We start from the raw sequence: 18239 nt of genomic DNA on the forward strand, positions 1-18239 counted from the left end.
ATAGATTTGCTTATAAATACTTGCTAATTACAATTGACTGATCTGATAGTCTTCTCTTTTATCACTAGAATTGTCTGTTATTGAAAAACTGAATGATTTCAAAAGTGGCACTGAGTTGCATCAATGAGTCATGAATTCTCCTATTTTCAAAGAAAGATTGAATAAATCACATGTATGAAATGTGAATTTAATGGCTGCACCATATACATATAATTAATATTGATTTATTCTATTTGTTTAGCAAAGAAAAGGCTTCAAATTCAGATATGAGATGAAAAAACTGCATTAGAGTACTTATAACCAAAACAATCCTCTTATTATTATAGAAATATAATTTACTGAAATATTATCCATTGTATAAAATAATGCATCTATCAATTTGTTTTGAATATTGAATAAAATTTGATATGAAAATAAAATGACTTTCAGGAAAGTAAATTAATCTTGATATCCTTTCTCATACATCATTGATAAAGATCCATAAATCTCAAAGTAAATCTCTAGGTAGTTAAAAAATGCTCTCTTCTCTTTCTGACACTTGAACACACCCGGAGGCTGTCCCTTCACTAACATTCTAACCAGCACATGGTCCATCACCCAGCAAAGTCATTCTCTCAGAACCTTCTCCATTTACTTTTGCTTTTAGTCTACTCAGTCTCTGACATCTGTGTTCTCTGCTTTGGAAATTAGTGGGCATGTCTACGTGAAGATACTGACTTGACATTCATTAGACCACAAAGAAAAAGAAGGCAAGGGGAAAAGAAAACTCACAAAAGTCACACTCCTGACCTCTCAAGAAAACTACAAGAAGAGACAACAAGGCATTCAGAACACCTCAGACACTGGATGACAGCCGTCAAGGACCAAGGTTTCTAGTGACTTCAATAAAAAAAAAAAAAAAAAAAAAAACAGCTGAAATGTAAAATACTGGTAAAAAGTATGTGTTTAAAAAATTTTAAAGTACAATTTACTAAGCATACGTCATTGTCTTCTATTGTTTATCATGTATTTGCATTAATTATGGAAATATTTATTCTAAAGGACAGTTGGCAAGTTTTTGTTAGTTTTTGTATTATTTTTTGTTTTCTTTCCCATTTGAGTCTGATAAGTTGATTAGTAACTTTGTTGCCTGAAAGTACATCATGGCAAAAAAGATAAGATTCAAATGCAAAATTAAAATTTTCCTGAGAACAAAAGGTACAGCCTAAACACCATTTGCATACAATCAGTGAAATAACACATCGCTACTGCCCCACCTACAGCCTTTCACATCTCCATTAGAGATTACATGAATCAACAGATTATTAACATCCACAAAACCTCAATGCAGAATAAAAGCTTGTTTGGCTTAGCATATTCTGTGTCAGGGTATACAAGCCTGGAACAGCTTAAAGAGACCTCTGTTGTCTGCTTATGTGCATTTGTCTTATTTGCATGCTTTCCACACTATCTTCCAAATGCAGCCAAATACTGAAGAGGCCATGATTTAGTTGAAAAGAATAAGAAATCACCCTCTGCTTTTAGACTAGGAAAGAAAACATTGCAGCATAAAAAGCATTACAGATGCAGTATGGTGTCTTTTGAGTTGCATTTTATCAATTTATGTGACTTGGAATACAGCAATATATAAATGTTAGTAGTCACTAAGCACATGGTAAGCAGGTGTGGTGTGCTGTGCCAGTGGAGAGCTGACACTTTTATGAGATCTCTCAGCTGGAGTGGCAAAGGAGCATGGGAGGAGAAAGGGAGAAACACCTGTTACCCACTCATTTTATTTTCAATCATAGTATCTTGAAGGGAAAGAAATTGCATTAAAATGAAATATATACCACAATTGAGATGGAGGCATTATATCCATGCTGTTTGCATCCATTACTTTCACATTGAGAGAATTTTAAATGCAAAGTAATATGTCTTATAAGGATGTATTCAGAGGAGTGTGTGTTTAGTGCAGGCAAATGCTGTGTATATTGTATGTGATAAACCAAAATCTAAAATTCTGTTTTATATTTTGTGTGAGAGAATAAGAATATTTTAATTGAGTCTCATTTACTTTCTGGGTATACCTTTTGACAACTGTGAGGCATAGTGACAAAAATGTAAGATTTCAGGAAAAAAGGAAATATATTGAATGACCCATGAACCAATAATATTATATTTGACTGAATTAACCCATCTGTCAAGTTAGGCAAAATAATAAACCATGGAGGAAGAAATCTCTTTAAAGAGACAAACTAGGAGTTGCTTATAAAAGACTATTAACTATAACAATAAATTGGTAAGGTCTGATAAAATTATATTGTGTGTGGAAAAAGAAAAATATTTCTAAGAGGATGGGTTTGGAGGCATGTATAAAAACAAATACATTAGTTATACATTTTAAGTGGCATCTAGAAGAAAGCCTCTCTTGGAATACTAAGGGGAATTATTGCTGGTGGCACTCAGATATAGAATTGTTGAAGGGAAATGAATAAGAACATCACAACTGATCCATCCAGGCAGGTGACAAACCCAGTATTATTAAGGGCTTAGTGAATATGTCACTTTAATTATTAAGTATGAGTAAAACTTTGTAATTTCATTGAGTACCTATGGTGGAATTAGTGATTTTTATCAGAGAAACAAAAAAGAATATGACTTTTTTCAACAATTATTATTATTATTATTATTATTATTATTAAGAGATTTTCTATTCATTTTACATACCAACCACAGATTCCCCTCTCCTCCCTCCTCCTGCCATCCAGCCATCCCCCACAACCCACCCCCGTTCCCATCTCCTCCAAGGCAAGGTCTCCCTTGGAGAGTCAGCAGAACCTGGTACATTCAGATGAGGCAGGTCCAAGGCCCTCCTCCCTGCACCAAGGCTGCTACAGAGTGTCTTACCATAGGCAATGGGATCCAAAAAGCCAGTTCATGCACCAGAGATGGGTCCTGATCCCACTGCCTGCCTGGGGCCCCCTAAACGTTTTAAACTAAACAACTGTCTCATCTATCCAGAGGGCCTACTTTGATGATCAGATGGCTGAATACCCTGCTATCATAGAGCCCTCATCCAGTGACTGATGGAAGAAGATGCAGAGATTCATGGCACAGTGCCAGGCCGAGCTCCAGGAGTCCAATCAATGTGAAAGAGAAGGGATGCTGTGAGCAAGGGTCATCAAGATCATATGGGAAAACGTACAGCCAGCCAGCCAAACTAATGGAAACTCACAGACTGTGGACCAATAGCTGAGGATCCCCCATGGTACTGGGCTAAGAATATGACTTTTAATGAAAGTAACTCCATGGTGTAGCAAATACATCTGTTATTTTTAGATAAAACGAGAAAAAGTAATCAATGCCTGCATACTTTTCTTGAATTCCACATTCCATCTCTTTTGAGTTATATCTTACGCTTTTCTTCTCTGGAGTATTTCACTTGAAAGTGAAGTGATGATGAATCCCCAGGGGAGTCCTTGCCCTGGAGGAGATGGGAATGGGGGGTGGGCTGGGGAGAGGGTGGATGGGGAGGGAGGAAGGAGGACAGGGGAATCCCTGGCTGATATGTATGCTGTGGATATCACTCTGTATAAATAAAGTACTGATTGGCTAGTAGCCAGGCAGGAAGGATAGGGTAGGCAGGACAAGGAAGAGGAGAAGGCTGGGAACAGGAAGGCTGGGAAGAGACACTGCCAGCCTCCACCATGAGAAGCAACATGTAAAGACACCAGTAAGACACAAGCCATGTGGCAAAGTATAGACTAACAGAAATGAGCTAAATATAAGAGTAAGAGCTAGATAATGGTAGGCCTAAGCTAATGGCCAAGCAGTTTAAATAATATAAGTGTCTGTATGATTATTTTATATGTGGGTTGTGGGACTTTGGGGGCTTGGTGGAACCTGGAGAGAAGCTCTCCAACTACATATGTAAAATTAAATTAAATTATAAAATAATAAATAAATAAATAAATAAATAAATAGATAAATAAATAAATAAATAAGTAAAGGAAGTGAACACTCTAATCTACTGCCCATCCCTGTTCTCAGGCCATGAAAGGTGCTCAATGGAGGCAGAGCAGAGGGAAGTAGAAATCAAGAGGAAGGGGAGAAGGCAATGGTTTCAAGATGAAGAGCAGCTTCTTCAGGATCACTGGGAAGACTTCAGTAGGGTGGACATAAGGTCAAGATGTGGCTGAACTAGTCATCCTTCCAACTCCTTTATAAACCTCACGTGCTCAGTTAGGCCTTGACAAAAACAATCCTCTTGAACAGCGTATACACGTTTATGAGAAACAGAAAATCTTTCCCCCCTGTTTTATCACGATTTATAAAGAAATATCATTTTATATGCATCAATAATAAAGCCATGTCTATAATTTATGTTGTCTACTCTGGTTTCTATATTTCAAAATGTTAAATTAGTGATAAAATTTTGAATTAAATATTTTACTAATTTATAAGTATATAATAAAATGCAGAGTTTATTGAAAGAAACAAGCCATAATGTTTCTTTATTTTATGTTTTAAGTTTTTTTTTCATTCATTTTACATACCAACCACAAATACCCTTCTCATTCCTCCTCCAGCCTCCCCTCTTGACACATCCCCCCATCCTGTGTAGCTTGGTCTATTTGAGGGGTCCCTGGTAGTGGGATCGGGACCCATCCCTGGTACATGAACTGGCTTTTTGGAGCCCAGTGCCTATGATGAGACACAGCAGCAGTCTTGGTGCAGGGAGGAGGGGCTTGGACCTGCCTCACCTGAATGTACCAGGCTGGGCTGACTCCCCATGGGAGACCTTACCCTTTCAGAGGCCATAATTTTAAGGAGAGAAGGAGAGGTAAATGGGAGGACTTGTTGGGAGGTAAGTAGAGGAAGAAATGTAATAATAGTATAATTTCAAAAAAACCCATATATATCTATATATATATATATATATATATATATATATCTGTGTGTGTGTGTGTGTGTGTGTGTGTGTGTGTGTGTGTATGTGTGTGTAGAAAAGTAATATAAATAAGAAAGTGTCATGGTGAGGAAGTTACAATAAATAAAATAAAGTTCTGTCTAATCTAGTGGTTACCCAAGAATAACAAAGCAGATGTGCTCTGCATGTCAGTGGTAGGAGTGACAATGGAAAGAAGAGAAGAGAGAGGTAAAGGAGAGGGGGAGAGGGAGGAGAGGGGAGAGGAAGAGGGGAGAGGAGGGGGAAGGGGGAGGGGGAGAGGGAGAGAGAAACAGAGCTGCCCAAGAATGGTCTGTTGGCTCTATTCCCTGAACACTTACAAGTTGGGTGTATGCCCAGTTATACATGGCCCTTCAGCTTAGAAGAATTCTATGAGTTTCTTATGGCAGAACAGATATACTCCTACTAATTGCCCATGTAAGCCAACCTGGTGTTTAAAAGTAAAATTATATACACTTATTCACAATGTCAAAAAGGGCTATGGCTCTCTCTTTGGGCAAAGATTATATACTATAAAACATTTTGTTCTATATATTCATTGCACATTGTATTTGGTTTTATAAGAATATTTGTATGTAAAGTACATAGATCACATACCCCATACTTACCTAGATCCACTTTACTCCCCCTTCTGGTGGCATCAGTCACTTTACTTTCCAGTATGGTTTTATTTCTACGTCCATGCCATGTATGCATGAATTATTTTTTCCATCTAAGTAACACCTAGGACATACAAATGACAGAAAGCGTGTATGTGGGTCTTTCTGGATTTACCTTAATTCATCTGGCATGATGACTCCTTGCTGCATTCATTTTCCTGCAAATGATACCATTCTTCAGGTCTAAATAGAAGCATTTCTACATTTTCATTATCCATTCCTTAGTTGACTGACACCTAGGTTGATTCCATAAATTAATTTTTGTGATTGTCTTTAACAGCATATATTAAAATATTTATGCTAATGTGTTGTATAAGAATCTTAAAATATTTTTATTAGAACTTTTTGTGTTATTGTTGTCAAGTGCTTTATCTTTACATAAAAATTTCATTCTATACTGTTAATAACACTTTTTATTTAGAATTTCCTTTTAAATGATGATATAAATGTTTATATTTGCCATTTGTTTTGATGTTTGTTCTGACTTCAGTTCCCATTGCTATGGTAAAATCCTCATATGAAAGGAGATTAAGAGGGAAGAGTTTATTTAGTCTGTCTCATAACTGCAGGACATAGTTCATCTGTTGTAGGGGTGACAAGGAGCAGGACCTTAAAGGAGCCAATTCCACACAAAGGGAAAGAATGAACAGATGCATGCTCACTTTTGCTATTTATACCACTCAGGACACAAACCTGGGGAATGGCACCACCCAGAGGAAGTAGTTTTCCAGCCTCAATTACAATAATCAAGACAATCACGCACAGATATGCCCATAGGAAGACCTGACATAGTTAATCCCTCATTAAGACTCTCTTCTCATGTGATTCAAGGTTGACAATTAGAACCAACCACTGCAATGTTCTTCACCATTTGGAAGACATCTTTGCATGTAGTATAACTTCCCTTTTCCCTAAAAGGCTTTACCTAACACTTATCATGGAGCAGGCTAATTGTGTTTTGTTTTGTTTTTTTTTTTACTATATTTGGAAAAGGTATTTAATGTTTACTTAAATATTGTAATAAGCATGTCATTAAGGTTTAATTAAAACACATTATTACATATTTATCTTTCAGTTTTATACAAAAAAATAAGACTAAATTATTTATCTTTTCTTCCCAGATGATTTCTCTTTTTCTATGTGATTTTAAGTTCTTCTCTATAAACTTACTGGAATAAATTCGATTATGATTTATCCTGGTACTACATTTTTTACATTGCACATTTTAATTTGCATTTCTTATATTTGAGTGTCATTGAGCTTTTATAATATCCAAATTTATACTCTTATTCTAGGTGAATATTTCTCAAAATTTTTTCTCTGCTACCCTATTTCTGAAACTATAATTCCATGCCCATTAGGCTCTTTGGTGTTGTTTTAAAGTTTATTGATGCACTGGTCATTTTTCACACCTGTTCCTGGTGTTTCATTTTGAAATATCTATTGCTGTCCAGTGAAGTCTCTTATTTTTCCCCTCACACTTCTAGCATAGCATCAATTTCAAGTTCATGCAGTATACTATCTCACTTACCCATTGTAGATTAGTTCTCAGAAAATTCACTTTTTATTATCTCCCTCATTCCTGTTCATATTTTGGATGTAGAGAATCCAGCAAAACTTTTAAATCACTTGTCCTCTCATATAGCATGTGTCAAGCCTAGCTCACTGTTAAATGATTGATAAATGTCTTCTTTATGGACCATGCTCTACTTCTTGTCATGCTTGGTAAATTTTGATTAAAGGACAGACATTTTGAATAGCACCTTGTTGGATCCTAGATAGTTTTATCACTCTAAACAGTTCAACTTTGTTTTAGTATGTAGGTAATTAAGAACCATGTGAGGTTAAGCTGACAGGCAATTTTTTTAAATTTTACTCATTGACATCAAAGTATTAATCAACTGAGGACAGGATGTAGTAATTTCCTCTGTATTAAAACATTCTTTCCTAGAGGGTACAAAGAACTCACCAGACTTATGAAGTAAATGAAACTCACAATTCTAGAGTAGATGGAATTTACAAGACTCACAAAGCTCCTCTGTAAGATTATGATTATCAAAACAGTAAACAATTGATTAGGAAAGTAAAATCTCCTACCAGTCCACTCCCTACAAGTCATTCAGATTTCTCCAGGGATGCAGCTTTAGTGATTCACCACCTGTAATGCTGTGGGGTTTTTGATGATGTGGCTATTTTGATTCATCCATATTTCACAAGTAACCCTTCATCCACATTCATTTGCCAACTCATTGAGCTTGATTTGGTAGGAATCTTTAGTTTTTTCTGTCATCAGTGCTCTGTCTGAGACAAATAGACATTTCCTCATGTCTCCTCTGGAAAAATTGTTCTCACTGGCTGATGAAAGGCCTTTCTGTGTTTGTTGTCAAATTCTCTTAATTATTTTAAACTGCTACAGTTTGGGAGGTCTATTTAGACAAAGTCTCATTCCCATATGTCCTATGGTGCATTGTATTATACTACTAGTAATTTTGAGACTTTGGTACCCTTCAGTTTATTGCTGTTCATTAAGCTGCTACTGGTCAGGCAGATCCCTTGGTGGACACCAGTGCTCTTCTCTGTGGAGTACCCTACTATGTGTTGTCTATCCTGAGAACTCTAAAATAACTCCTTCTTAAAATCTCAGCATTGTGTCATCAATTCAGAAAGATTTGAGGCTCTCAAGAAGCTTATTCTCTGCTTTGGGCATGACAATGACCACACAGAAATTCTCATGCACCTTTCTGTAAAACCCGGGTCTATGCAATATAATGCAGCCAATGAAATTGGTACTCTGGAAGGAGAGCTATTCCTGTACAATCACTCTTAGATTCCTGTGGTTGTCCTAGTTTTTTCTGTGTGCAGCAAAGACGGCCACAAGAGAGAATATCTGGGGGAATGAGGAAATCTAGCAGTCACAGGGAACATGAGCTATCTCTAGAATGTGGCAATGTCCTGTAATAAGCTTTTCTCTGTGTACCCGGAAGAAAGGGAAAATGGATAGCCCCTTGACTCTAAGGCCCACACTGAGCTTTAAATATTCTGAAGTGAGCAGCAATTTGGTAACTTGATTACATGTATAAATTATCTAGCAAAATTTGTAATGTCTGCAAAAGACAAACTTTCCTCTGTGCCTATACCACAGCAGTTCTCAGCTTGTCTTCTTTGTGGTGTGATTCAAAGGGGTTACTGTGTCTCATGTGTTGCAACTGTCAAGATGCACAGTTCTTATGTTATCTCATTTTGTCTCATTTCAGGCATTAAAGCAAATATAATTCCCAGTACTCTGTCATGGCCAGAAACATAATTGGCCAATATATTTCTAAATGATAAAAAAAAATTTGTGGAATCAAGGCTGTTTTCTTTCCAGTAGAGCAATTAATTTATGGAATTAATCAAGTTAGTTAACCTCGTTTCCTTTTAAATACCCTCCAAATGATATTGGCTGCAATATTCTAGGTAATTTTAGGAGGATAGCCTATTTAGGCAAAATGTTTGTTCCATAATCAGCACCTTGTAATTGGGTGTTGCAAAAGCTCATGAAGAGAGGAAATTGTGCTATGTGTCCCAGAGCCAGTGATGTCACCTGAGAAAGATGGCCAGAAAGTGATGGCTATTTCCCAGGAGTTCTCCTACTAGGCAATTACATCAATTTATTTGCTGGGAGCCATAGTCTGGCCTCATTCTGGAGAGCTGGGGAACTTGATTGAGTCAGCATCTACACTATAGCCCTGTCTCCTAAAGAGTCACATTAGTCAAAGCTCAAGATTGATGTCCAAATTGAAAATGCCTTTCAACTTGTTACAACGACAAATAGACCTAACAATGAAACAGTTATACTATTTAGTCAGAACACTCCCTCTCTGGCATCTTCATACACAGACAAATTATCAGCGCTTTCTCTGATGATATTAAACAAAAGAAGGTAGGTACAAAACTCAAGGTAGGTACTTAGCACCACACTAACACATCCAAATATCTGACTCCAAAAAATGGATTTACATCTACCATTTATGGGGCTAATTTTTGTATCTCAATGTTTCCTCCCTGATGCTGTCCATGCTGGCACTGTAAATCTCAATTCCTCTTTTAGTTTATTTTTTAGAAAAAAAAAATGTATTTATTTACATTATTTAATTGTGTAAAATGATGCTTCAAATACATTGCAGTCAAATTTTCTGGGGCTGTAATGGATTATTTTTTTTAGGTTTCCTTCCATACATATATTTAGGTCCACAGTATAGTGCCTACATGTCTGGATGAATCATTTCAATTATCTGTGTACCTGGCAAAAATTTAGTTATAACTCATGTATTAGCAATTGTCACAAGGTCTCAAAAATTAATACTAATCATGAATGAGGACAAAAAGAAAATATATCTGTTATAATAATGATACAGTTACAAAGAAAAGAAGCAAAGTCCCTAGTAGCCATTACAGGTTCACAAATTAAAAGTCTAATTCTAGGAACTGGTTTAGAGTTGTTTCCCAGTGATGTCCCATATACTCCCAAACATGGCATTCTATTGCCAATATTCTTGGTTACCCTCTACAGATATTCAGCAATAGGACTTTTTAATTAGATTTAAGTCATTTCTGACACCATTACTGAGCCCAAGAACCTGTGGCTTGACAAGCCATAGACCATGGGGGAGAACATATTACTATTCTGCTAATGGGTTATAGTATGAAACCAACTCCTTATAACTTACGGTTATATACATAAATTAGTGGATCTATCAGCCATCGTCAGAGAAGCTTCCTGCAGTGGATAGGAATTAATTTGGTGGCTCACTTATCTCTACTCATTTTCATAGCACTATGGTGCTCTATTTCAGATTAATACCTTTATCCTTCTTCCAAAACAACTTCCCCATAAAATGCTGATCACCCCCTTCCTACTTGTTTGTCTTACCATTAAGATATTTGCTGAACCATAAGCTTCCCACTTTGTTAGTACAGATAGGCCAGGTGGATGGATGACATCTCATTGATAATACCTTGGTGGCTGGCAGCTTTGTGAACTGCTTCTATACTATTGCAGGGATTGTTCTGCTTTTAACTAAATTACAATCTGTGGAGTCCTTCCTGCCTCATCCAGGAAAATGAAAAATAATGCTTTTTGACATTGTTTCTAGAATTTTAAAGTAAAAAAATGATGATACAACCCAAAATTCTCTTCTTTCAGAACATGACAACAATAGATTGCCTTAACATAAACTCAAGATCAAAATATCTTACCTTCTAAGTTTAGACTGACTGTTGACTCCAGGGGTTTTGATCAATACCAGCAAACCCTTTTCCACTTGACATGTTCAGAAGTTTGGTGTGTACATTTGTACACAAGCACATGTGTTCCCATGAGGTTATGTGCATGCAGGTGTCCATCGGTATCAGTGCCTGCTTGAGATAGAGTTACATTCCTGGTTCTGTGTGAGGAGAAGGTTGGATAAAGCAACATAAAACAGCCCTCATATTGTTTTAAATAAGACTAATGTTAACTGTTTTCTGAACTGGACTTTTTTTTTCCTCAAAATTAAAACTTTTTTTTCTTTTGAATTTAATGAAGTATTCCTAGTGGAAGCCAGTTTGGCATGGTGAGAGATGTCAAACTTTTGAAACGTGTGCAGCCTGATTTAAAACCAAATCCTGAACCCTTTTAAAGAAAAATAAAACATATTTTACATGAAAAAAAAAGATATTTGCTGAAAATGCAAAAAGAAATTCAAATGTCAGGCCTATTTACCACTTAAGTTTTAGTACCTCCTACTGACTTGTCTACTTCCACTCATGTTCACATCATCCCAGTCAGTAACAAAGCTCCTTAAACTCATGGAAGTTGCTTTTACTAAGTTGACCCCTAGGCTTTAAGTTCATAAAGTCTGTAGATTCCAATCTACCACATCCCAATTAGTCTCGAACCAACAAAAATTGCTAATGGATATTCTCTATAATGAGAATGTGTTTTATGCTTTCTTTTGGCTTCAAGGATCTCTGCTTGTAACGAACACCTACAATTTTGAGATCTATGGTCACAAGACGTGATGGGTATTTTCATCTGTGAAATTTTATTTGTGCTTCTATTCTATTTTTTCTCCCCTAGCAACAGTTAACAGAGCATTATTCTCTACAGTCATGAAATTTACCTTAAATTAAATGAAACTCTGTATCACAGGTGACCGATACGAAGAATTTGCCCTGTTATACTGGGTTTTAAGCTCTTTTCTATTGGTTGTCACAGAAATAGCCAACTACAGAGATTAAGAGTGTCTTTGGTTTTTAAGTCCTGTCTTCTGTTTGTTAAGGCAGTGGCGTCACTTCGAAGGTATGCTGCTCCAGATTCCAGTGAATGCTTGACACAACTAGGGTTCATTCTCCATTGCTGTGTGATGATGTCATGTCTGTCTTCTATCTAAATCCCTTACTATCAAGAATAAATGCTTTAATTACTGGGCTACATAGACAGTCATTAATAGGTCTCTTCATTTACAGTGTATATTTCCAACACACCTTTAGCCATTTTGTGATCCACTTTGTAGCTTCTAGGAATTGATCTTAGGTCAGCAGGCTTGATGTCAAGTGTCATCTCACCACCTTGTTTTTAAGTCCTTTAACAAACTTTGCCAAAGTTATGTAAATCCTCTTGCATAGCTAATTACTTAAAGGGAAAGTAATGCTGTTAAAACACAAAATGTTCTCATTCAGGAACAAAATATCTTTATCCACCTATTACTATTTTAAACCTTCAGCAAATATTTGAGGACACTTATAAAACAATCATCAGCTATTTCATTTTTACATAATCAAAACAGCCATCACTGCACTGCCTACTCAACCTAGGTGCATACAGACTGTAATACATATAATCTAGTAGACATGTAATGGTTAATACAAAACATATAATTTTATTTCTTTTTAGTGATTAGGCTTTATCCGACTAGCTGTATTAGAACTTCAACACCTTTTAAAACCATCATTAATATTTTTTTTTTCTGATACCCATAGTCCAATCACTGTGTAAAACAACATAGAGAAAGTGTTCATCTGGCCAATACAGTCACACATTCTGGCTTCACTGTTTTGACTATTTGGTCTTAGAGAATTTGTGTATATAAATATATATAGTGAGTGTGTGTGTGTGTGTGTGTGTGTGTGTGTGTGTGTGTGTGTGTCTGTGTGTCTGTGTGTAATCTGTAAATATGGGAACCTTCCTCAGGAATTTGGTGATCTTCCTTCTTCCTTCCTGCTTTTGCTTCTGTAACAAACAACACATGCATTTTTTTTCAATTAATTATGGTATGATCTTTAATAAGCTTATCCCAGAGTGGACTTAATCTCTACAAAACTGAGTGTCCGTTAGTATCGCTTCCACATGATGATGAAATTTAAAGAGGTTTTATTCAAAAGTACCAAAAGTCCTCCATTAACACCTACCATTTCAGAATCAATAGATCGCATGCAGCCACAGGAAGACTTGCATACAGAGACTTGGTTCATTGGAAAGTTAACTGAGCTTCAGATTTGCTCAAATAGAATTAGAAAAATGTGTTCTTCACAAAGGTGTTCTTCACAAAGGTGCAGTCCACTGGAATTGCCAACACTGTGTGAATTCCTGTAAAAGAGGTTTTTCTTCTCCTCAAATAATAAACCTGTGACATTTTGCAGATCCTCATATGCTGTGCTATCTCCCAAAGCTCTTTGGACAGAAATCAATAGTTGGGAATAAGTTATGCTGTATTTTATTCCAGGTTCTTGATATTGAAAACTACAGATTAATTCAAACATTTGTTAATTCTCTGCTCCAAAAGTAATTCATATTTTTTATTTTTTATTATATGTCATTTACTTGTCCGAATATATATATATATATATATATATATATATATATATATATATATCAGCCTTTAAGGTTTTCAGTGTAGCCTTTTCTGCGTGAGCTTTTCTGGGGAGACGCAGCGTCTTCTAAACCAGGCATAACTGCAATGATGCTTTGAAGCCATGTGTCAAATCTCATCACTGGCTGTGAGGAGTGACATTTCTCTTGAAAGCCCCTAGCCAGGGCAGTGCGAGCATTTTGGTGGTCATTTCACACAATAAAAACAACTCCTGCAGCATCCCAGTTCTTTTCAGGCTTCTGCAAGGCTGACCAGAGCTTTCAATATTTTCAATATGGCACCCCAGAGAAGAGAAAGACCTTGAGTTGGAGTCCCTTAGCCATTATTTCATACTTGTTTGAAACCCAGCTGTAGCTGTAGTCATTTGTTTCCTGAATAAGCATTACAGATATTTGTGTATGTTTCCATGTGTGTATCCAGTAGGAAAATCTTAAACCCTCCTTACAAAATAAATGTCTGTCATGGATCTGACATGCTGCTTGCAGAAACCTGCCAAGTATGATGATATCAAGACAGTGGTGAAGCAGGCATCGGAGGGCCCACTAAAGCGCATCCTGGGCTACACTGAGGACCAGGTTGTCTCCTGCGACTTTAACAGCGACCCCCACTCCTCCACCTTCGATGCTGGGGCTGGCATTGCTCTCAATGTCAAGCTCATTTCCTGGTATGACAATGAATTTGGCTACAGCAACAGGATGGTGGACCTCATGGCCTACATGGCCTCTAAGGAGTAAGAAACCCAACCTGGACCACCCACCCCAGCAAGAACAACAAGAGAGACCCTTGGCTGCTGAGCAGTTCCTGTCCCATCTCAGCCCCTGATACTGAGCATCTCCCTCACCATTTCCATCCCAGACCCCCAGAACAAGAGGAGCTTAGGGAGCCCTACTCTCTTGAACCTCATCAATAAAGTTCATTTCACCCATCAAAAAATAAACTTATCTGGGGTCAGAGACAGGACAGTCACAATATTAAACAAAGAGGATAGGCAGTGGTAGCACACGCCTTTAATCCTCGCATTCCAGAGGTAGAAATCCATCTTTTCAAGGATACAGCCAAGCATGATGACTCACCCTTTAATTCCAGGAAGTGATGTCAGAAAGCAGAAATGTATATAAGGTGTGAGGACCAGAAACTAGAAGCATTTGGCTGGTTAAGCTTTCAGGCTTTGGAGTAGCAGTTCAGCTGAGATCCATTTGGATGAGGACTCAGAGGCCTCCAGTCTGAGGAAATAGGATCGATCACCTGAGGAACTGGCAAGACCATTTAAGATTCCTGCTACAAACCTCTCCTTTCTAATTCCACAGTGCTCTTGTAATTTCCTCCAGTATCATTAATAATTAGAGTTAGAATAATTTAGCCGGGTGGTGGTGCACGCCTTTAATCCCAGCACTCTGTGAGTTCAAGGCCAGCCTGGGCTACCAAGTGAGTTCCAGGAAAGGCGCAAAGCTACACAGAGGAACCCTGTCTCAAAAAACAAAATCAAAATCAAAAACAAAAACAAAGAGTTAGAATAATTTAAATTTTCATCTAGTCAACCCTGTAGTTTTCTGAATGAGATGGTGGAAATATTTACAAGACACTCACTATCTAGAATTAGAACACTAATTTGATTTTTGTTAAAGCATTCTGAGAGGAAATTTGAGATTCCAATACTTTCCTACTTTTGTGTCCAAAGTGGATTGGGACAGAAAGCCAGAAAAGATTTTGTGAATTAGAGTGCATAAGTCCCCAGGCAAAAACATCATTTCTGTATTCCCTGGGGACATTTGCTCAGAGCAGTGAAGGACACATAACTAGGTGTTACTATGTATATACAGGATGAAGTTCTTGCATTAAGAACTTGCCATGTGAGATGAGGCTCCTATCTGTCTCTGCTACATCACTAAAGGACTTCTAATTTACCTAGGATCATTAGGTGCTAAATATTAAAGAGGGTGATATGATATCACCCACTTATGAAATTTCAGTAAACTATGCTGTTTGTCTTCTAAGAAATCTGTACAAAGAAATGAGATATTTTAAATATTTCTTTTTTTCCTCCTTTTTTTATTTATTATATTTGTGTTTTAATTTTACACATCAGCCATGGGTTCCCCTGCCCTCCCCCCTCCTGCCCCTCCCCTCCATTCCCATCTCCTCCAGGGCCATAGAGTTTCATTATGTAAACCTTTGAAACAATCATTCACTTATATAGATACAAAAATCAACAATTTATACATTATTATTTTATCTCATAAATAATTCTCTACACATTTACTTATCTATTATTCTCTATATTTTTGTGATGGTTATCTATTACGAACTTGATTATGCATACTAGGATGCAGTACAGTGTTGTATGTGCGCAGTTAACACTGCAGAAAAATGACATCCCAGTGGGAAGAACAAACTACCAGTCAATTGTACCAGCTTTAACACGGAATCCTAAATAAAATAGCAAATCAATTTACTCAAAGTAATTCACATTAGGCAAGTAACAATGTAATAGAAAAAGTAAACACAGATAATATACCTAAGAACAATCACTTCTATGTATCGCTGAAAATAAATTTTACTCTGATTTACACGTATTTATATTTGCCTACCTTTCCTCTTTAGAACATGTAGAAACAAAAACACTGAGTTACCCTATCAACACTCTCTGTCATAAAGTCATAGTTTTTTTTCTTTTTTGAAAACTATTTTGAGAAATCCATTTCTGTGTGGGGCAGTGGGATAGGGGTTAGATCTAACCAAAGACAATTAGTTGCTGTTATCTGTAAGGTTTTTTTTTTTGTTTTGTTTTGTTTTGTTTTGTTTTTTTTAAGAAGAAACAGCTTTTTAAGAATTAGTTTGTCTTTAAATAAACTGATATATTGGGGGTTTTGATGAATTCACTACCTAATGAATGTAACACAAATCTTAAACAGTCTTATTAATTAAAAACCCAGAGCCAGATATTGGGGTTAAAGCTGAGAGATTAGAGACACAACAAGCCACAGCCAACCTCACCACCAACTCTGCAATTGACCCTGTCTCCTCAGACTGAAAACCTCTCCATCCTCACCCCTGAGGGTCTCAGTTGAACTGCTGCTAAAAAAGGCTCTAGTTCCTGGTCCTCACACCTTATATTCCTTTCTGCTTCCTGCCATCACTTCCTGGGTTTAAAGGCATGTGTGCATCCCAAGCAAAGACATGAGATCTCAAGTGCTTGGATTAAAGGTGTGTGTCACCACTGCCTGGCTCTGTCTCCAGTGTGGCCTTGAACTCACAAAGATGCAGATGGATCTCTGCCTCCCTAGTGATAGGAGTAAGTGTGTGTATGCCACCACTGTCTGGCCTCTATGTCTAATCTAGTGGCTGGCTGTCTCTGATCCCCAGATAAGTTTATTAGGATGCACACTATATTGGAGGGACACAATATATCACCACAGATGAACAGTTGGTAGACTTTTCCCCAGGATTCTGGCTGCTATCAATGAAGATTTTCCATGCAACCAGGCAGCCAGACTGCTTTCATATCAGTCCCACTATTTTGAACATTCCATAGTGTAGACAGAAGTTTTCCTGTGTCCTGCCCAGTCCCACAGTTGTTCAGTCCCAAGTAAACACACAGAGGCTTATATTAATTACAAACTGTATGACCTATGGCTCAGGCTTCTTGCTAGCTACCTCTTTCATCTTAAGTTAACCAATTTATATTAATCTATATGTTGCCATGTGGCCGTGGTGCTACCGGTCTGTTGGCATCTTGATTCTCCTTTGGTGGTGAGCTGGCATCTCTCCTGACTCCACTCTTCTTTGTCTCTGTCTTCACTTTGAATGTACTGCCTAACCTTATTCTACCTCATCATTGGCCAAACAGCTTTATTTATCAACCAATGAGAGCAACACATATTCACAGCATACTGAAAGTCATCCCATAGCACCATATATACATTGTGGAAGCAACACTACAATCACAACTGCTTGTGCCAAATAACAAGTTTTGGTGAATTCTTGGTGACTCTATAGCCATTCCCACCAGGTCAGAGGGGATCATTTCACTTCTGTGAAACCTGTGTCACTGAGGAAAATATAGCCTTAGGATTGTTGTGATTTGCTTCAAGTGTGGTCTTTCACTTACATTAAAGACTGCAGCAAGCATTTGGTAACAGACCTTCATTTGTGTGAGTTGTGTGAAGTGCATATTTGCTTGACACACCACTTTCCTGACTATGTAAGGAGTAGGCTGCTAACAGACAAGCTTCACTTCTTGTGTTAGCTGGGAAGACAGGCTCTTATATTGCCAGCTGCATTGGTTTGGATACATTAATAATAAACTCAGTCACCAATGATGTGTTGCATTAAGGAAAGAAATTAAGGTTCTTCCCCTTGGGGTTCTTTGACCAGAAGCACACCCAGATTTGAATTCTTCATTTCACTCTCCCTGTATCTCTCATCATTATCTTTCTGTGCTATGAGTCTGAACCTGTGCCTGCCTAAATGCTGTTCTGTGAGTTTACCCCTGTGTTTATATATGTGTATCTGCTACCAAAGGTCTTTGTTCTTTATTTTATTGAACAACACAGGAAACACCACATGGAGAAGGAATAATGGATACTTTATAGAGATCTTTAACAGTTTTACAAGGGATTAAATTACTGACTTCAACTAACCCCAACAGGACCCAGGTAACAAACAAAAAGTGCTAACCAACAATATCTATATTTTGCAATCAACATTTACAGGTATTATTTTATAAGGTTTCATTCAACT

At 37.2% G+C, this 18239-nt stretch overlaps 1 protein-coding gene across 1 annotated transcript; it reads left to right on the forward strand.

Moving 5' to 3' along the window:
- The first annotated feature begins 13951 nt into the window (after nucleotides 1–13951).
- LOC118594442 (glyceraldehyde-3-phosphate dehydrogenase-like) lies at nucleotides 13952–14233 on the forward strand. Its single transcript, XM_036204289.1, has one exon. It carries the CDS (start codon nucleotides 13952–13954, stop codon nucleotides 14231–14233), a length of 282 nt encoding a protein of 93 aa, XP_036060182.1.
- The last annotated feature ends 4006 nt before the right edge of the window (nucleotides 14234–18239 follow it).

The sequence above is a fragment of the Onychomys torridus genome, chromosome 13, assembly GCF_903995425.1.
Source record: "Onychomys torridus chromosome 13, mOncTor1.1, whole genome shotgun sequence".
Lineage (NCBI taxonomy): Eukaryota > Metazoa > Chordata > Mammalia > Rodentia > Cricetidae > Onychomys > Onychomys torridus.